Source organism: Helianthus annuus, chromosome 10 (genome assembly GCF_002127325.2).
Source record: "Helianthus annuus cultivar XRQ/B chromosome 10, HanXRQr2.0-SUNRISE, whole genome shotgun sequence".
NCBI lineage: Eukaryota > Viridiplantae > Streptophyta > Magnoliopsida > Asterales > Asteraceae > Helianthus > Helianthus annuus.
Window position 1 is genome coordinate 18,566,845 of NC_035442.2, and position 26,600 is coordinate 18,593,444.

Consider the following 26,600-nt stretch of genomic DNA (forward strand, 5'->3'; position numbering starts at 1 on the left):
ACATTGGCCTTATATGCTTAAACCATTTTATGTGCCAAAATGGCATTTTCAGAAAATTAAAAGTATATAAAATCGACTCATCATATAACTAACCAAACTATATGACCATAAGGTATAACCTCAGAGGATTATTCCCTATATTACTATGGTCATAAAAATGCGCTTGGTCGAATCCTAAGACTGACCAAACGGGTCAGATTCGAAAGTCAAAGCGGTAGTCAAACCGCTTGACTTACGACTAAATAAAAAGCACTAAATTAGAAATGATGAGTTAGACATGTTTGAACAGGTCTAAGAATGTTATAATACTGATTTGGTGTCAAAACTTTAAGTTTTAATACCCGAAAACAGTTTCGTCGTAAAATGCACCTTTGTACATTTTTTACTTCAATTTCGTAAAATTTGACTCGTCATCTCGCCTACTAAACGTGGTAATCAGAAGGTGCAATCGCAAGGGATTAATACATTCGTGATTACGATCACGTTGCAAAGTTCAATTTGAACTTTGACTTGACCAAAATGGTCTGAACCGAAAGTCAAACAGAAAGTCAAACTGTTTGACTTTTGGCAAAAAAAATAGCCAAAATAATGAAAAGAGACTAAGGAAGAACACTTACTTGTGTTCTATAGAAGCTTAGAACTCAGTAGGAGACCTCTAAAAAGAAGCAAAGCTCCAGATATGAGTGTATATACAGAAAGGGAGGAAGTGAGCAAGTTGCAACAATGAACAAAAGAGGCTATTTATACTTGAAGCATGATCACAAGATCATGCCAAGTGTTATGAGACTTCTCCAGATGTTAGCAAGTGTCCCACGAGGTGTTTGAAGCAGAAGGAGGGTGGCAAGTTTGTGCTAGGTGTCAAGAGGTGGCATAGTTTGCAAGAACTTGGAGATCAAGAAAAAATCTGCTATTGGGCACCCCTTACGGACCATATGGCTTTAGTTCTTACGGTCCGTAAGGCCTTCTGATAAATAAAATTTCCATTTTTTGGCAGATTTGGCCCCTGGACTTGTATTATCACATTTTTGCCATTTTTAACCCTTCTAACTTGTAATTTAAGCTATATGAAGGGTATAAAAGCGTATGAAACTTGGATTTCGTTCCGAATATGTCGTGAATACCGTTTTGCTCGATCATATGATTACCCATTTCATAATAAAATATAAAATTTTACAAATTACGAAAACTATCGAAAGTTTGCAACAATTGAATTCCTGTAAATGTAACAATCACCTTTCAGACTGTCATTAGCTTTAGGCACAACAATCTCACATCCATTCAAGTTAAAGACAGTAAGCTCAAAGGTGTAATCCACTACGTATCTTAAAACAAGTACAACTCCTGTAAACAGACCCATGTAGCGTACAATCTTGTCCCATCCATTAGTTATAAAGTAACAACTGCGAAGAGGATCCGGGTGAATTAGTACATTAAAAGAGTCCCACTGATTCACATAAATCTTAAATGACTTTTTAAGTTTGGCAACTCCAATATTGATTTTAACCAAGTCTTTGGGTATTAGCTGAACAAAAAGTATAAACTTTATTATGAAATCGACAAAGGTACAGAAAATTTTAAAGTATATCATTAATTAGTACTATAACATTTGAAGTATTGGATTAAAATAGGAAAACTTACCAACACGTCCTTAGAAGCATCGGGAAAACTATGGGAGAATTAATAGATACATCCAAACTTACTCTCAAATGATATTGTTGTAAACATAGAAATCATCGGGAGTTTTGTTGGATAACGATGAACTTTTTCAAAAGGTCTCAGCAGATATGTATATGGTGCAGTTTTTTTAAATACCAATAGACATCCTTCTGTTAATGAAAGGTCAGAGACAACTAAGGATCATCCTTCCTTTAGAGCAAAACTTCCATTGTGTTTTGAGAATCCGATCTCCCAACTTGTACCGTTTACACACTCTATGACGGCAGTATTACCAGCGACTTCATTGAGTAAATGTTTGTTTGCAAAGAATTGTGGTATTATCTGTGGAATTCAAGTATTTAATTATTGGCAAATGTTATATGTGAATTAATCCTTAAGAACAAAACTTCAGAAAATGTTTTTAATGTAATAATCTTACCAAGATTTTGGAATTAAGAGAGTCCAAATATTGATAAAAAGACATCTTCCAAGATATGATGTTTACCTAAAAGACCAAAGAAACAATCAAACAATATATTTTCTCAGATAAGTCATTATTTATCAAGACTGTGATAAGAATATCAATAAAAAATGCATAACATATCTATGCCATTCAAATAACACATATAATATTTATCAATTTGTTTAGAGGAAATCCTTAAACAAAGATTCCTCCAAAAACTGTAGATCCGAGTAACAAGAAAATAACATTTTTTAGAAGTCCATTAAGAAAGATTCATCAAATTATTTAATATCAAACAATAGAAACAACAAAACATAGATTATCGATTGGTTTCAAGTAACTAAATGTAGCACCATATCAAAGAAAAGTTAGAATCGCAAAAATTATAACAAATAAAAAAGTTGTAAAATGAAATTTATACGTCATCTATAAAACATGCACACATGAACAAAGAATGATAACAGTCGTTAATGATGCACATATGAAACTTGTGTGCATACAAGTTTGAATAAATATTGTTATACCTTGATCGAAGTTGTTGATGATGTGAAAAGCAAGAAGTATTCAAGTGGAATGACTGAAGATTCAAGTGTGCATCGGCAATTAAAGGTTGAAACAGTTTTAATGAGATAAGAGAAAACACTTTTAGGAAGGGATGTGAAAAGTTGTTGAAAAGGTAAAGTATGTTTTTATCTTGCTATATAAATGATCGGAGTAACAGTGCTGGATCGGATTGGTCCACACAATATTTAAACCGCCATTGGGATAAGTAAATTACATCTTACCCCCAAACACAGCTCTTATATTTTTATCCCTAATATAAAACACACCAACAATTTCAAATCTCTATTGTTGAAAATCGTTAAGCTATTCTTCTAACAATCAAGCAACTGTCATTTTCACAACAATTTCAAAGTCCTTTTTCTCGATTTGGCAACAGATCTTCTTCACTTAGGTATTTGAAATTATGGATACAAATATGAGAATTTCAAGCAAGTATGAAGTGTTCCTTCAAGGAAGTCCAACACAAAGCTCCGCTGAAGCAAGAAAAAAAAGGAAGTGTATTCTACAACAAAAGAGAAACAATGGTGGTTGTCATCCTACATCAACATCCGATTCTGTTGAGAGGACTCCATTATAAAATATTAAAATGGTATGTGTTATAGGTTTCCAAACAAAACTTAAAAGAAATATATATATATATATATATATATATATATATATATATATATATATATATATATATATATATATATATATATATATATATATCTTACCTTTTGGGAATCCTTACATATGTCTTCTTTTACAAGTTTCAACAACCAATGTTGAACGAAGGAATGTATATCACTCTCTTACTTATGCTACTCCAAATCTTAGTAATAATTTGTGTTAGTCATCTACAAAAGGAAAAGGTAAACTTACAGTACTCGAGATATTTTTTTTAAATTAAAATTATGAATTGTAGTTTTGTTCATTTATTTTATAAAGTTTTGCCTTATAAGATCCATCAAGAAAAATCTCATCAAGGAATGTACATCAAACTCCTTTGGGAAGTACTAAGCAAACATCCGATTATGTTGAGAGGACTCCATTATCAAATATTACAGATTGTATGTGTTATATGTTTCAAAACAAAATTTTCCTTTAATATATATTCATATCTTAGCTTTTATCAATTGTTACATATGTCTTATTTTACAAGTTTCAATATAGGTGACATATCTAAAATTGAACTATCAATGACTGATGAGATCTTAGCAGATTCTGTGGTTAAGAAGATTTATGGAATTTCTAAAGGTATAAGATACGAATCTAAATTCCTGTTAAGCTTTTAAGGTTTATATACCTTATAGGGACTAATAAATTTATTCAATTCTGAAGATTATATTGATCATGGAGATGCCATCTTTGTGTGCTCTAAGTCTGATGCAATATTATGGGAAGGTGAAATGCTTAGGGGAAATCAAAATCATAAGAAAACCTCATATTCTCTTTGCTATTCAAATGGAGATGTTGAGCTACCACCACCACCTCCACCTCCTCCATTACTACGTCATTTATATATAAGTTATACCTCAGAGTGTCAGAATTTCATGAATAATATTCGAGCATATAACATGATGATTTCGTTCGCATCTCTTGGTGGCAAGATTGACAAAAGTTATCAGAGAGGCAAAGGTCCTTATGAATTTAGACTACAAAGTCAGAATTATCATCGAATGGGTAGTCTACTTCCGGGCGATGGAGAAGAACCCAAATTTTCACAGCTTTACACATATGATTCATAAAACGAGGTGGTAAATCATCAAAAGGCAGTAAGGTAATTACTTTATAAAATTGTGCCATTTATGATTATATATATTGCTTCCCAATATATTCACATCCATGGTTCATTTGAAATGAATGTAAATTTTAACATTCTTATATTTCTTGCAGTTCTCAGATAGTTTCTAAAACCACAACAAACAACCAGCTAGATATTACGATCATCAAAAGTCTTAAAAATATGTTGGATTCTCGCAATTCTCTTGTCCAGTCATTCAGAATGGTAAGAGATTATTTGCAAGAAAATGAGTGGCAAGAAGTAACCCTCAAGCTTATTGGAACAAGAGATAAGGATGGAAGAATTCACAACTTGCCAATAGCATCAGAAGTTGTTGTGTTAATAATTGGTGATTTTGATGGAGCATTTGATAAATGGGACATTATTGTTCAAAGAAGTCTGGTGGTCTTCAAATAATTAGTGAACTTCATCCTTCTTACCTTGCTTTGCAATATCCACTTATTTTCCCATATGCAGAAGATGGTTATAGAGTTGGTATCAAACATAGAGGGATAGCGGTTGATAATGAGGTACTTAGAACCAACCTTACAATTAGAGAATTCTTTTGTTACAAAATACAAGATAGACACAATCAATTGTCATTGTTAGTTAATGCCAAAAAACTATTTCAACAGTTTTTGGTTGATGCATACACGATGATAGAATCTGCCAGGTTGAATTATATAAGGATACAACAACCGAAACTTTGAACCCAAAGTTTTAAGAATTTGAATGCTACTGTTGAAAGTGGAGAGAATAATGCCTCAAATTGTGGTAAACCTATATTTTTACCTTCATCATTTACTCGTGGTTCTAGATATATGATGCAAAAGTACTTGGATACTATGGCAATTTGTAAGTCTGTTGGATATCCCGATCTATTCATAACAGTGACTTGTAATCCCAATTGGCCTGAGATTTATAGGTGTTTGCATGATAAAGCTCTTAATCCTGAAGACAGGCCGGATATTATCTCTAGATTATTCAAGTGTAAATTGGATCATCTAATAAAATATTTCAAGAATCATAAATTCTTTGGTGACATATAAGTAGGTACCATTTACTAAAACTTTTTATCTTTGAACACCTAATTATATTTATCTAACAGCTCACCCTTGAAAACATTTTAGTTACGTATACAGTTGAATTTCAGAAGCGTGGACTGCCACATGCTCACATATGTTTGTTCTTGAGTGCTGAAAGCAAATTTCCAACTGCATCTGATAATGATCGTGTTACTAGTGCTGAGATACCAGATAAAGAAAGAGATCCTGAATTATATGATCTTGTCAAGCAATTTATGATTCATGGACCATGCGGTACAGACAACCCACGGTGTCCATGTATGGTTCAGCTAAAATGTTCTAAAAAGTTTCCCAAAAAATATGTATACGAGACTTGCGTTGATTCTGAAGGATATCCTGTCTACCGTCGTCGTCAAACAAGTAATACAGCAGTAAAGAATGACGTGGCACTTGATAATAGGTTTGTAGTTCCTTACAATACCCTTCTACTCAGAAAGTATCAGTGCCACATTAACGTTGAATGGTGCAACCAGTCAGGTTCTATCAAATATTTGTTTAAATAAATTAATAAAGGACCTGATAGACTCACGGCTTCTGTTTTCTAATCCAATACCACCAACAATGACACGCAACAGAATGTAGCTGTAGATGAGATAAAAGCATACCTTGATTGTAGGTAGATTTCTGCTTGTGAAGCTGCTTAGAGAATATTCATGTAGGATATACATTATAGATATCCAGCTATTGAAGTATTGCCTTTCCATTGTGAAGATGGTCAGAGTATTGTGTATAATGATCATGCTAATTTGTGTGATGTTGTTAGTGATCCAACTGTGAAAATGACAATGTTCACAGAGTGGATGAATTGTAACAAAGTTGATGAATTTGCAAGGACATTGAAGTATATAGAGTTCCTGAGACATTATGTATGGAAACCTAAAAATCGGAAATGGTGCCGAAGAAAGCATCCGTATGGATCAGTTGGGAGGATACATTATGTCCCACCATCACTTGGTGATTGTTATTACTTAAGGATTTTATTGAATCATCTTAGGGGACCAACCTATTTTGAAGATATAAAAACAGTTGATGGACAGGTTTTTGAAACATTCAAAGATGCATGTTTTGCACGAGGATTGTTAGATGATGATAAGGAATATGTTAATGCCATCAAAGAAGCTAGCACATGGTCAACCAACCACAGACTTCTTGAGGACTTTTTTTGTAATGTTGCTACTATCAAACTCCATATCTCGTCCTGGTGTTTTTTGGTCACAAACCAAGTCCCTGTTATGTGAAGACATTCTGTATCAGCAACGGAAGATAACTAGTATTGCAGGTAATGTAATTACTTTATTAAAGTTATAACCAACTACATTAATATTATGTGATAGTTCCTGAATTGTGAAAAAATTAATATTTTTTTTATTTGTTTTAGATTTGGTTCTTCAAGAAAAATAAGTTGAAAACATTTGTCTATTCGAAATTAAAAAGTTGCTACTTAGCAATGGGAGTACACTGAAAACCTTGATGACATGCCAAGTGTTTCGGACAATTATGTTTCATCGTTGAATAATTGATTTATAACGAAAGAACTATCGTATGACAGAGCAACTCTACAAAGGGAACATGCTGGTTATCTAAAGTGTTTAACTACCGAACAGGAAAGAATTTATAAAATTGTTATGAAAGCGATTGAAAAAGGTGGAACTGGGAAGATGTATCTTTGGAAGACATTCACAGCTGCATTACGATCCAAAGGTGATGATGTATTGAATGTTGCATCCAGTGGAATTGCTTCACTTTTGTTGGATGGTGGTAGAACTACTCATTCAAGGTTTGTAATTCCAATCAACATTAACGAGGATTCAATATGTTCGATAGAGCCTAATGCTGAATTAAGTGATTTAATTAAAAGAACAACTTTGATTATTTGGGATGAAGCACCTATTATTCACAAGCATTGTTTCCAGGCTCTCAATAGGACAATGAGAGACACATCATGTTCCAGTCAATTGAACATGGAAGGCACGCCTTTTGGAGGAAAGGTCGTTCTATTTGGTGGTGATTTTAGACAAATTCTTCCAGTCATCGCTAAAGATACCAGAAGCATGATAGTCAATGCTTCTTTGAATTCTTCTTATATATGGCAACATTGTCAAGTACTAAAGCTAACTGAGAATATAAGATTAAGAGTTGGATGTAAGCATAAGATTGAAAGAAATAAAGGAATTTACAGAATGGATTTTAAAACTTGGTGATAGTCTCCTTGTTGAAGAAAATGATTGGTGAGGTAGATATTGAAATTCCAGATGATTTACTTATTCATGATCAAGTCAATCCTTTTTCTTTTCTGATTTCATTTACATATCCAGATATGAATAAGTGTTTGTGGGATTTAACGTATTTCCAACAAGGAGCCATTCTTGCTCCAATAAATGAAGTAGTGGATTCAATAAATGAAGAGTTGTTAGAGAGTCTGCCTGGTGAAGAGAAGATTTATTTTAGTTCAGATAGTTTATGTTAATCTGAGGAAGAATCAGAGATTAATATGGCATTGTTTCCTCCTGATGTGATAAACAATCTTCATTTGTCTAGTTTACCTAACCATAAATTAGTATTGAAAGTTGGTGCTCCAGTAATGTTACTCAAAAACATTGATCAGGAAAATGGATTGTGCAACAACACACATTTACAAGTCATGAAACTCGGAAAAGTTGTAATTGAAGCAAAAATAATCATAGGAACTAATATAGGTCATCGTACTTTGATTTCAAGATTAAAGATGACACCTTCTGATAAAAGAATACCAGTGAAGTTTTCTCGAAGACAATTCCCACTTTCACTGTGCTTTGCTATGACAATAAATAAAAGTCAAGGACAATCATTGGAACGTGTTGGTTTATATCTTCCACGTCCAGTGTTTAGTCATGGCCAACTCTATATTGCTGTATCTAGGGTAAAAAGTAGGAATGGGTTGAAAATTTTGATTTGTGATAAAGCAAAACGAGTTTGTATAACCACTACTAATGTGGTTTACAAAGAAGTTCTACAAAACCTATGAAGATAATGCTTTATAAAACTATGATACTTATGATATTAGTATTAATGCTTTAAATTTATTATGTGTGGTGTTTTTATTAAATGTTATATTAGTGTATCATGTATATTATTGTAAAAGAGTATTTATTAGTTGGGGATAATGGATGACAATTGTTAGGAAACCTTTGTTGGAAAGCAACAGAGGTTGGGAACAGTCGATAGACAACAATGGTTAGGTTGTGTGTAATACTGGAACCCCTGTTGACTAACCCTCCTTTTTTACTTCTGTTGACTAACCCGTTCTAACCTCTGTTGATCATTAGTTCATATCAATTTTGTAACTCTGCACTAATTATTAATTTTTATTTCTTTTATAGCTAATCACTGACAAATTTTGGAAAAAAATATGTGGTAAAAATTACAAGTATGGGATAGCAACTATCTATGTTGAAGAAAGATTTTGGAATGTTACGATGAAAGGATGGACCAATGGATGTGGTTTCACAGATGGATGGTTAAAAGTGGTTGAAGAAGTTCCGATACCACTTGAATCTTGGTTGGTTTTCACCATGATTGCCTCTAAAATGTTTAAGCTTTCTGTTTTCCATCCCGAAACCGGAACTGAAATTTGTTTCAAGAAGGCTGATGTTGTTGTTTTGGATGATTCTGTTTATGGAGATGATGGGTTTGACTTATTGACTGCGGTATAAAAAATCGATGTTAATATACATTTGTTCGACAACATGACGTTGATAAGTAAGTTTTATTATATTATGCAAATAACTATTGAATGTTTTGTTGTAGTCTACATACAAAGAAGTTCTGGATTTCGGTGAAGTTGATTTAGATGATGCTGAGATTGGAGCTACGGTTGGTAATCCTATGCAACTTACGAGTTTTAAGGATATTTTTAATGTATATATACACACATAATATTTACTTATTATGATTTAAAATGCGGTTTCTTATATATGATCATTCTTATAAATATAGTCTGTTGATGATGGCCTATTCGATTCAAAGGTAGCGGCTCTCATTGATGAGTCAGATGTTAAAAGTGTTTGTAAGTTTAAATTTTCCTACTTTTGTTATCTATTGTATATAAACATATACAGATATATTTTATTACACAATAAGTATAACAAGGTTTTTTAAAATTTTTTTGTAGCCTCAAGATCATTCTATAAAAATAGCTTTTGATGTTAACAACCCTCAAGTTCAGTTCTAAAGATTTTTCTGTTCATGACACTCCTGCCTCTCCAAGTGTTGTATCTAATGTAAGTGTTTATTAGTTTGACACTTCCCATTTTATTATTGTCTTAATATGTTGATATTCTTTTGTATGATTGAGTCTTAAACTTCAAAGCTGAGTTGAGAACATAGTTTGTGTTGATAAAGAAAGTTAGAAAATTTCAACAATTCAGAGTTGTTATAGTCTAAATTAATTTACTTAGATTGAAAAGATGCGCAATCTTCGTGGCAAGACCATTGCGCAGGGTAAACAACCGGTTCATAGACCGTGTAAAGTTCAAAAGCTTGATTTAGTATCATCCACTTCAGAGCCAGTCTTACACTTCACCAAACAAGCTGAACATAGGCTTGTAAGTTTTTGCAGTCCTTACTTTGTTTCGTTATTTCAACAATTTCAGTTATATATGAATATTTTATAAAATTCATTATTCATTTTTTTGCTTTTTAGCGTCTGCCATTAGATGTATCATCTGCCTTGGATCTGCGTACTGATAATCTTAAGTGTGTCAAGATCCAAAACCTGAAAGGTGAAGTCCAGGAACTGTTGACAAGATCTGAAAAAACCAATACTGGATTCAGGTACGGAATTGTTGGATGGCCTGCTTATCTGAGATCTTGCAATATTGTTTTTGGTGATGAACTTTCGTTTGAGTTTCACAACTCTACTCAGTTGCTGAAGCTAACAAAAGTTGTGCATATTGTGACAAAGAGAAAGCCCTCTTCATGAGTGTTGCTTTGGTTGGACGTTTATAAACAATGTTTGATGTGATAGTTGTTTGTGGTTGTACATTTGGTTCCTCGGTGGTAGTAATTTAGCTTCTTAGACATGTTTTGTACGTAGTCATGTCTATAAACATGTTACATTGTGAATGGGTGAGTACTCCTTTTTTTGGATAGGACAACGGAAATAGTCCTATGTAAGTGATATAATAACTGATAATCTATGTTTATAGTTGTCTATTATCTATAATAGATAACAAGTTTTGGTACAATATCTATACACTATCTATACTTTCTGCATTTGACGTTTTGAGAAAGAAGTCATTTTTCTTGGGAGAGGATGGAAATGGAGCAAATATGAAAATGGGGAAGAAGTCATATTGTAATATATATTATACAACTTATAATTTGTATTGTTTATGAGTTTGATATGTGTAAAAGTTTATTAAACAACTTATGACTATAATAAGTACTTTTAAAGTTGTATAGTGATTCGTTGTTTAATAAAATGAGGTATGTAAAATTTCTAAAAACCACCCGTGTTTGCACACGGATTTTACTACTAGTATTAAATAATAATCAGTGTTTATTATTCTTTTTTTTTATAAATTCATAATATTTTTTCTTCTAAGTGGGGTGGTTGAAAATTTCCAAAGGGTGCTGTCGGGATTTCCGGCGAAAAATAGTATTAAAAATTATTTTTTAAGGAGTGTGCCCACTCACCCAAGGCTTGGGGTGGCTACCCCCTGGCTGCGCCCTTTCCTCGGCTCCACTCCGTGGCCTTTTATTGACACAAAATTCTTCTTTCTCGACGTCTCTAATAGGAGTATATACAAATGGGTGTGTCGGTTTGTAAAACAAAAATAAGTATGACATATCGTGATGACATGTTGACAAAACAAAAATGACTGCAGAATGTGAGAGAGTTTAAAAGCTTGTACTAAATTATTTATTTATTTAATATATATTAATTAAAAAGTGAGCTTAACAGTAATTTGATTTATATGAATATTAGCTTTATTTTTATAATAATATATAATTTTTATTTTTTTTCATATTTTAATTTTTTAACACTACAGTTATTCTATTATACACGTTATTATTTACATTTAATATCTACTTTAATTTATATTTACATATACTACAAACTAAATGGAGGAGAATAATGCTAGCTGCCTGACACTTCCCTATTAGTCTAGCGAAATTACGATTTTGCACTGTTTAATTTTACAGTTTTACTATTTGTTTTGTTTTGTTTTTTTTTGTACCAGCCAAATTACGATTTTGACCCTTAGTTAAAATTTACAGGTTTGCCATTGTTTTGTTTTTCCCCGTCAAATTACGATTTTTCCCCTAGTGTAAAATTATAGTCATGCCATTGTTTTGTTTTGAGAAAACTATGATAGTGTTTTGTTTTAACTGGTTGACTCGGTGTAATTTTTATTCGTGCTAGGCGGCTGCCTGGCATACGCTCATTTGTCCTGAAAATTTACAATTTTCTTCACAATTTAAAATTATAGTCTTTCCATTATTTTAGTTTTTTTTTAGCAAAAGTATGGTAGTCTTTTGTTTTTAATTGGTTGACTCGATGTTTTTTTAAGATCGTGTTATGAGTCGTATGTATCATACGAAAGAAAAATATTCGGCTTAGTATTCTGTAATGCTGGCAGGCAAAAACTAGTTATATATTATATATAGTTAACGAAGGACGATGAATACTAACTTTATTTTTAAAATAATTACTATTCATTAGGGTTGTGACGTGTCCCAGGTTACTATTCATAAACTTGTATTTTTAATATATAGGATAAATATATAGCTTTTTATTATTTTTTTATTTAATATATTATAATAGTTTATTATTATTTTTATTTATTATCCTTATATTAAAAAACAAACGCTTTCAACAGTAAACTTTATATTCAAACTGAAAAAATGAAAATCAAACAGTAAATATCAGGGCAATAAGGTATCAAATTTATAAAACCGGGTATATTTTCGGTACCGAATCCGTATCGACTTTTGACATTCTCGGTTTCGGTTCGGCACCGGTATTCAACGGTTTTTACCCTCAAATACCGGTACCGTACCGGTACCGACCGGCACCGAACCGTACCGTACCAAGTATATTCGGCACCGGTACCCACTTTTGGGGATTTTCGGTAACGGTATTTTCGGTACCGATTGGTACCGAGCTCATCAAATCCTGTAGCAACGCAAGCAACTGCATCAGTTTAGATTATTTGTCATACACAATCCAATGAATAGTAACATCATCAAGGGGATGAGCAAATTGTATCGGGTACCGGTACTGGTATCAAATTTACCAAATCGGGTATATTTTCGGTACTGAATCGGTATCGACTTTTGTCATTATCGGTTCGGCACCGGTATTCATCGGTTTTTACCCTCAAATACCCCGGGACCGAACCGTACCGTACCAGGTATAATCGGTACCGGTACCCACTTTTAGGGATTTTCGGTAACGGTATTTTCGGTACCGAGCTTATCAAATCCTGTAGCAACGCAAGTAATTGCATCGTATAGATTACTTTTCATACACACTATAAGTAAACTGTATTTTGTTTGATTAAGGTTTTATATACACAACAACTTATTTTGTTTTCTTTTTTGTCTTTTCCTATAATGAATGAATTGTAGTATGTAAAATTAACTTGGATATTTAGATTATTGATGAGCAAATCATATCAAATCCTGTAATCAAGCCGGTATCGTATCGGTACCAAATTTACTATATCAATCATTTTCGGTACCAATTTGGTACCCACCTTTTGGCGTTTTCAGAATCATTAATTTCAGTTCGACACCGGTCTAGCACCATACCTGTATTTACTGATTTTTAACTTCAAATACCATACCATACCATATCGTATCGTACCGAACATTTTAGGTGCAGGTACCTAATTTCGATGATTTTCCAGATCGGTACTCTCGGTGTCGTTACCGGTAACGAGCTCATCCATATTTTAACATCTTAGCACCGTAATAACTAAACTGAAAACAACTGAATTTCCAACATGTAGGACGTGTGGGGTCCTATTATTATATATTAGTTTATTTAAAATCGTTTTTTTGGGGACAGAGTGACTATCGTTACCACGTCATTGTTATTTATGTTTTGATTTTCGGTATCTGCTTGCCGTTGCCGACACACGTTTTGCAGACATTAGATCCCCGCCGCAACGTGCGGGCGGAAAATTAACTAGTTAACTTTTAATAACATAGATGATGAATAGTAACTTTATTTTTAAAAGTTAATGAATGACGATAAATAGTAACTTTATTTTCAAATAATATATAGATTTTTATTATTTTTTTATTTAATATATTATAATATTTTATTATTATATTTATTTATTTATTAATTTTAATAACATAGACGATGAATAGTAACTTTATTTTTAAAATAAAATAATATATTTTTTATTATATATATAATAATAGTTTATTATTATATTTAATTTTAATAGCATATTTTTATTATTTTCTTTTTTAAAACCATATATTTTCTTTACCATTTTTTAATAATTATTGTTTCTTTTTTAGAAAATATATTAATTTATAAAATAATTTGATACTTCTTTAATAATTTACGTTTATAGCTTTTTTTCTAAAAACTTAAGTACGTAGTTGTTCTTGATTTTTTTCTCTCGACATTCTGTTATAAGTTTTGTTAAAAACAAAGTTGTACTCAAAATAAAGTATTTATTTGGTATGATAAAACGGTACAATGATAAACTAAACCGTTCTAACGGTTTGACTTTCTAAACAATATGCTTTATTTTCAAATCACATTTGTTTTACATTATCATTTGCTCGGTTTCGCCGCAACGCGCGACGTAAAAAAAAAAAAAACTTTATACATATGAATTCTAAAAGCTCATGAACAGTGTTTACTTTTGATTTTCAATTTGTTTATTTAAGTTAATCTATTTTCATTTGTAATATTTGGTCTATTTTGATTTTAAACTAGCAATAAGACTGGCGCGCGTTGCGGCACGAGAACATCGCAAACATCGAATGGATTAGTCCAAACGTCGTGTGATGCGTTACCCGTATGAAAACGCGCATTTTGACGTATTTGATTGAGCTCGATATAACCTTTATAAGAATTGTGATTTGATCAAAACGTAAAGTAAGTTGAATTTATATGTGATCCAACTCATACATAGAAAAAAATTACAATTCGACTCCACACGGTTAGAAACAAAATTTACGAAACATACATAAAATACGCACGAATAGATATTATATTTGTCCTAGCTCATCTCCCAAATTGAAACGTAGACCAACTCAAATTTATAGTACATAAAATATACACGTAAAAAAGGTTTTTTTTTTAATGAAAACGTATTATATTTGGCCTGACTCGTTTTCCAGAAAAAAGTTTACGTCGAAACGTAGAGCAAATCATATTTATAGCGACGCGTAAATAAAAATATGCAAGTAAAAATTGTTTTTTAAGTAAAGGAAGTATATAGGGATAAACTCGAAACAAATTATTAGTAAAAAACGATTAAAAACGTTTGTAAAACTGTGCCAAGTACAACTAATGTCACAACACTGTCAGCGACCCCAACATTGAAAAGTTCATAAAAATAAAATGAATAAAGGGGAAAATAACACCGCACGAAAAACAGACGTAGAATCGTTGAACTACGCACGCCCGTTGCGGTGCGTTAACGCAAAGAGTTAGACCGAAACGCAAAACGTAGAAAATAATAACTAAGTTGAACAGTGGAAAATAAACGTTTTGCGACGAGCCTATCAAATGGGAAAAAATACCAAAAACAGTGAATCGCACAAGCACGTTGCGGCGTGCCTTGTAAAATTTAGAATGAAACGTAAGACGGATAACTTGTAAAAGATAAAAATTACGAGGGGCCAAAAATGAAAATAAAAAAGTGTTATGATTAATTGCCAAATATGAAAAGCATGGGGTTAGAAATGAAAAATTAATTTTGTTTTTTGAAAAACTCCCCATACATGGGGTACAACTCATAAAGCAACATTTTGTTGCTAATTTATAGTTTATAATTATAATATTTGATCTATTTTGGGTTATTAAAAATGTATGATAACATTTATTTTTAAGTTTTTTACAATACTTTATCCTTTAGTTTGCGTTTTTTCTTTTCGAATAATTTGTACGTTAATTTTAGAAAATCTAACTCCGTAACTATGTTTTTTAAACATTACAACATTACATATGAATACCATGTCGTTATCGTACTAAATCAAACCGGAACCGATGAATTGTAATTTATTATTTTTAAGTATTTATTTACTTTTTAGTAATATTTATTCTTTCATTTAATTTAGTTTCTTGCATTTTGTTTTTTTTTGTTTTTGTTTGTTTTTTTTTTTTTTTTTTGCAACATTGTGATGTAAATTTTATTGAAAACATATTGTGCTTCTATCGTACCAAACCGAACTAAGATGTCAATTTTATTGATAACGTATATTGAGTTTGTATTGTACCAAACCGAACTAAAAACGGCCGAACAACATTTGTAATGGTGCCAATATTTATTTTTATTGTCTTGGCTTTCGATAAACTAACACAAGATCGCTACCATACCATACCGAACAACATCAGTACATGTACCTATATTCATTTTTATGGTTTTCTGTTTGATAACAGATAACATGCCGCTATCATAGTGAACCGACCCGGAACTGACCGAACAACATTGAAATCGGCACCAATATTTATTTGTTTATATTTTCGGATAAACTTACACCATATCGCTATCATGCCGTACTGAACAACATTAGTATTGGTACCTATATATTCATTTTTATGATTTATAGTTTCGATGAATTTTCATTTATACAACTCTGTTTGCAAGGATATTAGAATATTAGTACCAGTATCGTGATGTGATAATCAGAACCGTTTGGACAACATCGGTTTACCAGTGTTGGTTTTTATTGTTTTCCGATCGATGTTAAACGCATGTTGATTTCTATGCCGAGTGCATGTATCAGACTCGTACCTTAACAAACCAAACCAATACCGATTGAATGCTCGCGGTAACGTATCGCCGCAACGCGCGGGGAAACAACCTAGTTACATATGAATCAAGAGTCTTCATGAATAGTGATTAAATACTTTTAAGGGATTTTTTAATTCTATTTTCAACATTTATTTTTTATAAAATATTTTATTCATTGTTGAATTTGTTTTTTTTTTTTTCTAACGAACTGCGACTTTCTAAAATTTATAAATCTGCATCTATGTTATTTTTCACTAGTATTACGATACAACTTTTTTTTTAAAAGGATATCGTGTCGTTGTTATACCGAACTGAAACCGAAACCAATGTTGAATGGTAATTTATTATTTTGAAGTATTTATTTTACATTTATACAACTTCAAACTAATATTTATTTTTGTTTTTATATTTTGCTTTCGTTAAGCTGTCACTGTATCGCTACCTTATCCCCTCAACAAATGCTAGATATGCCCCTGTGGTATCGTACCGAACAACATCAGTACCGGTTTTGGTTTTCATTGTGATGGTTTCGAGTTTAGATAATTTTTCATATATTTGTAACAAACCGAACCGATAGCAATTCAATGCTCGCGATAATGTACCGCTGCATTATGCAGTCAAATAATCTAGTTGAATAGTAAAACAAACTCGAAGAGAATCTTGATATTTAATATATAGTAAACTACATGGAACATTAAGTAAAAAAATACAAAATTGTAATTAGAATTAACACTTATAAATATAAAAAAGTAAGAGTAAGTCATAAATATTTAATTATTTTTTATACTTATTTGTCATGCTATCATCTCTATCTAATATAAGTAGTATAACTTCGTCTCTGCTTTTAACTTTTGACAACGCCATATACAATTGTCCATGTATGAGAACTGAAATATGATTGTTGCTGTCATTTATTAATAGTCATCGCAAAATATACTCATAATGGAAATTGTCTTTTCTAAAATTTAAAATGAATCCCTTTATCTGAAGATATCAAATTAGTTATTGGTATGAAAGTCCGAGCTTCAATATTACCTTGAAATATGATTTAACTTCTATAGCCATTCTTGCTGTGTGTTAGTATTTGTAGGTTGGTCCCAATACATAAACCTTTTCTTTGGTCAATATTTCTTCATAACATAATTGGAACACCAAATGACCTTCGTATTAATCTATAATTTGGCAATCCATATATTTCTTATGCTTTTGCAAATAGATAGGTTGAATAAAAAATGATAAAATTAGAAAATTGTAACAATGTCTATTGATTAAATTTATATATTCTTAAACACAATGAAAAGTTATAAGGGTATAAGAAGTGGTTAAACACTTTAAAGTGGCAAAACAAAAAACCGACCAATCAGAGCGCGCCATGTCAATTAGGCAAAAGTGTTTAAACTTTGCTGAAAAGTGTTGGCAATGGTTTAAACACTTGCTGAAGTGGTAAACTTTTATTATTATTATTATTATTTTTGCAATAATTTATTTAATATAAATAAATGTAGAAATAAAAAACAATAAAGTTTCATAAATTAAATTAAAAACATCAAAGTTACACTAAATTAAAAAACAATAAAATTACATTAGCATGAAACAATTTAAACTAGTCTTCGTCGGAATCGGCCAAAAGATGGGGTAAATCTTGACTTGCGAGATGATCTATGAGATCGTGTTTGAGTCTCCAATGGGTGTCTTCATTCAACAACTCGCCCAGCACCGTATCGTCTAGAGCCGGCTCGACCGGAGGATCCCGAATGTGCACCGGTGCTATCGCCTTTCCATCGTCTTTCAAAATCATGTTGTGTAAAATAATACACGTGTACACGACATTCCTAATTTTTTTAACCGATCTTGCTCGCATCGGTCGACTCAATACACCCCATTTCCCCTTCAAAACACCAAAAGCCCGTTCGACGTCTTTTCTTGCCGCCTCATGTTGCCTCTTGAATTTCTTTTCGTTTACTTCGTGAGGGTAAGGGATCGACTTCACAAACACGGACCAAGAAGGGTAGATTCCATCCACGAGCAAATAACCACGTTTGTATAAATGGTTGTTAACGTAAAATGGACATTTTGGCGCGGTTCCATTTCGTTCCGTTAAAAATAACGGAGATTGTTGTAGAACATTGATATCGTTTTGAGAACCCGGTGGACCGGCAAAAGCATGCCAAAACCATAAGTCTTGAGAAGCAACCGCTTGGAGCATAATAGTCGGGTATCTATGATCTCCTCGCATGTATTGGCCTCGATACTCTGTCGGACAAAAACGCCAAACGAAATGGGTGCAATCAAGGCTACCGAACATACCTGGAAGGTGATGTTTTTCCTCATGAGCTTGGTATAAAAGTGCCATGTCGTGGCTTGTCGGTCTACGTAAGAACTCTGGACCATATATTTTGCAAACCGTGTCACAAAAATATTCTAGGCACTCGCGGGAAGTTCTTTCGGCCATATGCAAGTACTCGTCGTTCTCGTCTGGAGTGTTTCCAGTTGCGAGCTGTTTAATAGCCGATGTCACCTTTTGCAAGGGCGTAAAGCCCTTCCTACCTCGCGCATCGACCACGGGTCGTTCTCTTCCACATCGGACACAATTTTTAGAAACAAACGTTTCGACATACGGAACCTATGCCGAAAGATATCTTCGTTGTACTTCGGGTCTTCGACAAAATAATCCGCCATGAGTGTCTCATGCCCCTCCTCACGTTGACGTTCAATATATCTCCTTCGGTTAGATGTGCCGGTGTCTTGAAGTTCGGCTTCTTCGATGAGATTTTGAAAAAAAAGAATGCTACTATCGGATGAATCGTCGCTACTCATGGGTGGGAACCATAACGGGAGTTCATCCGCCATTTTGTATGATAAACTTTTAGAAGGAATTGGTGGTATTTTTTGGTTTGTATGAGTATAAACTAGAAAGTATATGGTTAAATGGTTTGTGATATATATATAGTTTAATTTTTAAAAATTTTTTATTTTTTAAACGGTAATATGACCGTTGGAAGGTGGCCCCCCCTTTTCCATTTTGTTTGCCCGAGTCGGCAAAGGGTTACCGTTCTTAAAGTTTTGCCGCGACCAAACTTTGTCGGCGGCGGTGTTTGCCGCGCGGCAAACTCGATTGCCGCCCCTTTGCCGCACCCACTCCGTATGCCCTAACAAATTTTCATTATTTTTCAAACACTTCTTCATGTACAATATTTGTTTTATTTGTAATGTTATCTTTATTAATAACTAATATTTTTAAACCGTCTACAAAATTGGTGAAAGAAACACGTTAACACACTAATAAATCAAAATATAAATGCTTTTTTTAGCATATAAAGTAACCTATCAAATTAACATCTGTTAAACATCCAAGAATGAGAGACTTGTACACAATTAAACATAGATGATGTGTGACGTTGTGGGTATAAATGTTAGATATATTTTAAATACTTTTTACTCGTGAATCAAGCTTTAAATTTATAAAACACGATACAATACTATCACTCTACACACATTATGGCAAGTGCACCCATCGTGGACGTAGTATAGTGATGGCAAGATGCCGAGGTCGTCCAAGGACACAAGAGCTTTTTATACCGGCTTATCGCTAACGTCTAATCTAACCAAATTTTGATAAAAGTTTTAAAAGTTTAAAAGAAAAACTAGAAAAATTAAAATATAAATATAGGGAAACAAATAGACAAAAAGGAATCACTTGGTTCCAACTCCTCTTTTATGTATCCTTTGATGATTTTCGCACTTTAGGATTTTTAGGAGATTATCTTAGTTATAGTAGTAGGCCCCCTTCCAGGCAACGTTACCCTCAACCTATTGGTCTGAGTCAGCAGGGATACAGTCCCACAAGGTCGGATTATTGAAAGACAATTAAGTAAGTTACTAATACGAAAAGTGGTAGGCCCCCTTCCAGGCAGCGTTACCCTCAACCTATTGGTCTGAGTCAGCAAGGATACAGTCCAGCATGGTTGGTTTAATGTTTTAATAGTAGTTTATAGATACGGCATTACAAGCGGTTCTTACTTCCCCCCGATTTGATGCTATCTGCCTCAAGGGAAGTCCTACTAAGCTTGAATCAGGTCCTCGCAGGATCTATACACAGAACGAGGCAAGAACTTTACCCAAACACCCTTCTAACCCCCTTCCAGTAGTTAACGCGCTTTACATAGACCGTAAAGACACGAATGAGTGAATCAACAAAACATGAAGAAATGATTAAGTAAAGTTCACCTTCAATATAAAAAACTAGTTACTAAAGTCATTAATATATACCCAAATAAAAAGTAGCCAAAGATTGGAAATCAAAAGTAATACATAAAAGATTTGTCTTCACCAAGTAATGTAAGAGATTTAGCCAAGCATGGCCTTTGTTTGACAAGAACTCTTACGATCGATCTTAGATCCCGAGACTACTACACACTCTAAAAGATAAAAGATGGATGATGGTGGTGGGTGTTGGTGTTATAGTGGTGGTGGACTGATGGCAAGTGTGAGAGAAGTGGTTCGCCAAGGGATGAGTTGGAATGAAACCAAGCACCCCTATTTATAGCTGGAAACAGATCATTCACACAGCCCCGTGCCCACCTGGCATGGCCCTGTGGTCTTCACTTTCTCTCCCTTCATTAACTGCAGATGTCAGGTCTTTGTACTAACACGCACCGTGCTGGTAGAGCACGACCACGTGGTAATTGTACTTGTTGTACTATCTCAGATTCTGTGAATCTTAGAGTTTACCACGGCCCATGTTGAGTTGGCACGGCCCCGTGTTGGTTTGTCTTTTGTTGTTGTCTTTTTCTGCAGGGAATCTTGACTGGGCACGACCCTATGCCTGGTGGGCACGGCCCCGTGCCTAAGCTTTTGTTTTTGTTATTTTTGTTGGTTTGGATGTGGATGGGGGTTCAGTGAGTCGTGTCAGTCCTTCTTTGTATTTATGTTGTTTCTACTGTTAATTTGTTCCTTTTGTGTGTTTAAGCTCTTTGGAACCCGAAAATTAAAAGTAAACAAAGAAACGTGCTTTTTCCAACATTAGTACCGAAAAAGGGTTGATTTTACGCCTTGTTTAATGTAATTTATATGTTGCATTTTATGCACCTCAATAGACCTAAGTGTCTAAAGAGTTTAGGACACATGTAGGTTGCGATACAAAACAAAGAACCGCACGTGATTTCAAGTTCGCACATTTGGAACGCAAGCTGTGAGTTCATGTCCCTTCTTTTAAACGCTTTTCAGTTTTTAACCTTTCTGGGGAGATACATGTACAAATGGTATGATAAGCTAGGGAATGAAACAACATATATCATGTGCGAATAGGGTAGACACATAAGTAGCCATTAATCACACATACATACCGAGGAACGAAATGGGTAGATCTATTGGGTTTTAACGAGCCCTACTCTTGGTCCATGAGACCGTTGGAGTGCTTTTGTGACCCAGTCGAGGGTAATCGACACAAAAATCGTCAAGGTTTAGTTACTTCCTATGTCGGCACACATATTAATGTCCTTGCAAAACATTAATGATCAATGATTTCATAGACGCTTTACATACTGGTTTTCAATACAAGTTTTTCAAATGTTTTAAAGATTCATTTGATACTAAATAAAACACATGAATTCAACAACTTTAAGTTGACTTTTCAACTTCCATGTATTCTAGGAAATTAGTGGACTACGCGTGGAAACAAGTCAAGATAACAAGAGTCGGAAACTCGATGCCATCTTTTAAAGGATTTGTCTATTATATACCGCCTCCTTGCGGTGATATAGTGGCCAAACCTTAATCCTTGAAACTACAGTTTGATGAAACTTATATTCATTTGAAAAAGTTGTAAACAATATATTTCACTTTGTGTTGCGATTTGAAACTATCTATGGCAACGTCATCATGAGTTATTTTTATCATATAGTTTGTTTACCTTATCGTACGCAATGAGAACTGATCACGATCACACCTCACGCTTTCGCCTACGAGCGGGTGTGACTGACATATCCTTCGTTGCCAGATTTTGATTTCATGGTGAAAGATCATCGGAGGCTTGTTTACCGATCCTATAGGATCATGAGTGATTGACATCTTCCCTGAATTCTATTGAGTTTTTCTCAGAAAATAGAATGTGGGAACAAACTTGTTGTTCTAACCGTCTAACTCTTCTCGCGATCAGATCACTTCAATTAGTTATCAACTTGAGCTCTGGTTTGTCTTCTAAATCAACGACGAAGTCAATTCAGTGTAACCTTACTCTGATACCAATTGTTGAATCTAAATGTGTGTTTGTGTGTGTGTTTTTTTTATAAAAACAATTTAATATTTCAAAGATTATCACTACTAGTAATTAATAAACACATCATTCAAACATAAATTGGATCTGGGAAATGATTGTCAAATGATTTCTATTCACAGATTTTAGTAATATCAAAGTAGAAATTTTCACTTCCCCTCACCAGGTGCACACTCTCTCTTACTACTTATGTTTTTCTCTCTCAAGATTCTTTGATCAGAGAATATTCAGTTGTAAGAGTTAACTATTACATCATGTGTACTATTCTATATATAGTAGAGGAGAGAAGTGTTGGCGGTGTCACCATGAAAGCAACCCAAAACAACCTGATAAAGGTGTAACTTCCAGCAATTTGCAAAGATGCTTGACATATATTTACAAACAAGTGAAATGATAAAACTATTGAAAAAACAAGTAACAGCTAGGAAACTAAGACTACTAGAAGAGTCTAGCATTTTGGTTCCCAGCACTTGTCTTTAGCTTCGACTTGTTGACCCAACACTTTGTCTTCAGTTGTTGACTTGTTGACTAGTACTTTCACAATGCAACACTTTAACTTGGTTTCCAACTCTTTGATCCCAGTAGTTCTTTCCCAACTGTTTTGGGTGGTTGTTTGTGAAGCCTTCAAGGGAGGGAACTTCTGGTACTTTGATCCTTGCTTGAATCTCATTTCTTAGGTAAGGAAGATGGATCCTTTTTTACTGGCTTTCATTATCACAGATCTTACATAACCCGACATTTTCACATTAACACGTCGCAACATTAGTGTTGGTGGTGGCAGGCGGTGGTGTGACACTAGCGACTATTTGGTACCGTTTTATGCCCCCACCATAACATATGATGCTTCATACTAGTTAACGATAAAGATTTTGTAGATCTTATTAAAATTATATATTATAATATATATTAAATTATTTTGTGCCCACATGTAAAAGTTTTTTTTTTTTTTTATAACATTCGTTACGTTTGTTAACTTTTCTATAATAGTAATTATGTTTATACAATTATATATGATATAATTTATATATATATATATATATATATAGGGGACCGCTAAAATGAAAACCACCTCCAGTTGTAAGAACCATGAGAACTTTTTGATCCGGGGCGAGTTGGAACATAGATGCGTGTATTATAAACACATTTGTAAAAAAAATTCATAAAAAAAAATGTCGGGTGTATAGTTTTGAGCACTACAAGTTTGTGTTTACGGGTACCGTAAATTTTAAATCCCGTAAACACAAACTTGTGGTGCTCAAAACTACATACACAACATTTTTTTTTGAATTCTTTTTGCAAATGTGTTTATAATACACACATCTACGTTTATGAAAAATTTTTGGTCCAACTCGCCCCGTACGATGTAGTTCTCATGGTTCTTACAACTGGAAGTGGTTTTCATTTTAGCGGTCCCATATATATATATATATATATATATATATATATATATATATATTAATTAGCAACAGTTGTAATTCATGCTTTGTTTGTTGTACCCTTTTGTGGTTAAAATGTTTTATTTTTATTTTAGCCCCTTAACTTTTTATCTTTTCAAATTTGTCTTAAAACATTTTTCATTTTTAACCTCAACACTTTTTCACTTTCAATTTTGGTACCATATGTTTTTTATTTTTTACAAACTTTTCATTTTATGTTTCGGTATAAATTTTGTGAGTTAACACCGTAATCTGTGTGTATGTGGTTCAACATTTATATATATATATATATTTATTCCATTAAAGGCTCAATTGTAACGTGTAAGTCCTAGATGGACTTAGTTATTGTTTTCTATATTTTATGTTTTATTCTAACTTTTGTGCATTAACACGCTGCTACGACCGTGCATGGTTCAACGTTTTTACACTCACGGTAGTATCACATTTATAACAACCCTCATAGGACACCCTAGACGCCCTAATATATACCCGTATACGAGAAACGGCCCTAAAATACATTTGTATTTATAAAAAACAAATAAAACAAATAATTATGGTGTCTTGCAGCCCGCGACGGGAGAGACCTAGGCGTCTCGCGGAGCGCGACGGCCCCTTACTTGCCGGACACTGCATTGCGCCACGTATCACCACGTGTCAAAGCTATACTAGATGACTTGCCAACCCTAGACCTAGCTACGAATGGCTGGCGGCCCGCGACAGGCTTAGCCTGGGGTGTCGCGGGGCACGACCGACTTCGAAAACACGTATAAATAGGGCATGGGTGGCACAGTTTACCTCTGCTCAAATCTCTTTCTCTCTCAACACATATAGCTCGAAAATTTTGGGTATAATACCCTCTAAAAAGCAAAGCTCTGCCTCGTTGTAAGTATTATAACCCCCGATCACGTATTTGTTAACCTACCCGATTGATCTAGGGCTCCGTAACGCATGTCCAGGCTCTGCCTGACTCAGTCGTTGGAGTTATGTCTCGTGTTGTACGGCTAATGTGATTTGGGTTATCTTACTAACACTTGTGCATTGTTTAATTTTAATAGATAATAACCAGGAGAACCCTCAAGAAGCTATATTATTATCTAAGTTAGCAATGTGAGTACATCTTGCTTTTTGTCACCTTTTTGTAAACCACTTTTGTGAGTCAAAATGTTTTACTAAAACCTCAAATGTTTTAAATTATACTTAACAGTGATTGAGTCTATGTATTCTACAATTACTACCGCTATGTTGGGGTTTTGTACACATTATTTGAAATCCGTTACTATTGGACAAAAAGTTAGCAAATGAGTAACATGACCCACAAGTCAGGACTGACAGTACTGAATGAGTAACTATGTAGATATAAACATTGTAATCACTCTCAATACTTTAAAATTATAAAACTGTTTTGATTAAACTGGAATGCACTCGCCAGTATTTCTTGCTGATAAAACCTTTTTAAAACGCGTTTCAGGTAACTTAATGTGAAACTAATAGAAGCCAGCTGGAGAGCACTGAAGGCTTAGAAAAGTGGCTATAAAAGTTACCTAAATAAAAAGAAGATTTATGTTTTCAATAATTAGGGTTTTATCCATACAAATGTAATGTAATGAAAACTTGGGTTTTATCCCATTATTTATTATAAAAAGTTTGGTGTTATAACTCTGATAAATATTTCCTAACTACGGTCCTGATGTCTCATTTCCGCTGCCAAATTAATAAACACCGATACCACCCGCTCTGTGTTGGCTCTCGCGGCCGCCCGCTCCCGGGGCAGGGGTCGGGGGCTGCGACAGAAGGTGGTATCAGAGCTACAACCACTGGTTTAAGCCAATGAGGTGTTCTGCTAATACCTAAATATTAAACAAGTTGTGTTAGGAAATAATTTATGTAATTCTGTGTAAATACGTGTATTATTATTTTGTGTTATTTGACAATTTGTTAGTTTACATTATGAGTGAGCAAGGTACATCCGACGCTTATCGTCAATTAGCTAGTTCCCCAAAAGAAGAAGAACCATCTCATATGGTTTTCTTATAAAGAATTCTTGGCCTGCAAACCAATAGAGTTCTCAGGCAATGAAGGAGCCATTGCAGCCTTACGTTGGATAGAAAAGACAGAAGCAGTCAAAAAATAAGTAAATGCGTAGATGAAGATAAGATTATGTCACAACCCCCGACCCCTACCCCGGGAGCGGGCGGCCACGAGATCCAGATTAGTGGTATCGGTGTTTATTAATTTGGCAGCGAAAATTTACATCAGGACCATAGTAAGGAAATAGTTTATCAGAGTTAAAACACCACACTTTCATAAATAATAAATACGTGGGAAAAACTCAAGTTTTCATTACAATCTGTTGATACGGACACACCCTAGTTTATTGAAATAAAACT

At 33.7% G+C, this 26,600-nt stretch overlaps 1 protein-coding gene and 1 long non-coding RNA gene across 2 annotated transcripts; one reads left to right on the forward strand and one right to left on the reverse strand.

The window, feature by feature from the left end:
* Positions 1-2,635: 2,635 nt before the first annotated feature.
* On the forward strand, positions 2,636-5,489 carry LOC110880867. Its single transcript, XR_002559480.1, has 7 exons — positions 2,636-2,795; positions 3,060-3,272; positions 3,433-3,534; positions 3,625-3,732; positions 3,836-3,919; positions 4,004-4,442; positions 4,559-5,489. It is a non-coding gene; the product is annotated as an uncharacterized LOC110880867 (long non-coding RNA).
* Positions 5,490-18,056: 12,567 nt separating this feature from the next.
* LOC110880717 lies at positions 18,057-19,055 on the reverse strand. Its single transcript, XM_035978592.1, has 2 exons — positions 18,756-19,055; positions 18,057-18,455 (listed from the first exon to the last, which is right to left on the reverse strand). Exons 1-2 carry the CDS (start codon positions 18,953-18,955, stop codon positions 18,107-18,109), a joined length of 549 nt encoding a protein of 182 aa, XP_035834485.1. The 5' UTR covers positions 18,956-19,055; the 3' UTR covers positions 18,057-18,106.
* Between the last annotated feature and the right edge of the window lie 7,545 nt (positions 19,056-26,600).

Excerpts from the sequence above, each read along its gene's own strand:
- LOC110880717 (XM_035978592.1), bottom strand. The coding sequence starts at position 18,955 with ATGGCCGAAAGAACTTCCCGCGAGTGCCTAGAATATTTTTGTGACACG. Across the intron at positions 18,456-18,755 it reads TGGCGTTTTTGTCCGACAGA|GAAATTCAAGAGGCAACATG; the intron begins GTATCGAGGCCA and ends AGTAAACGAAAA.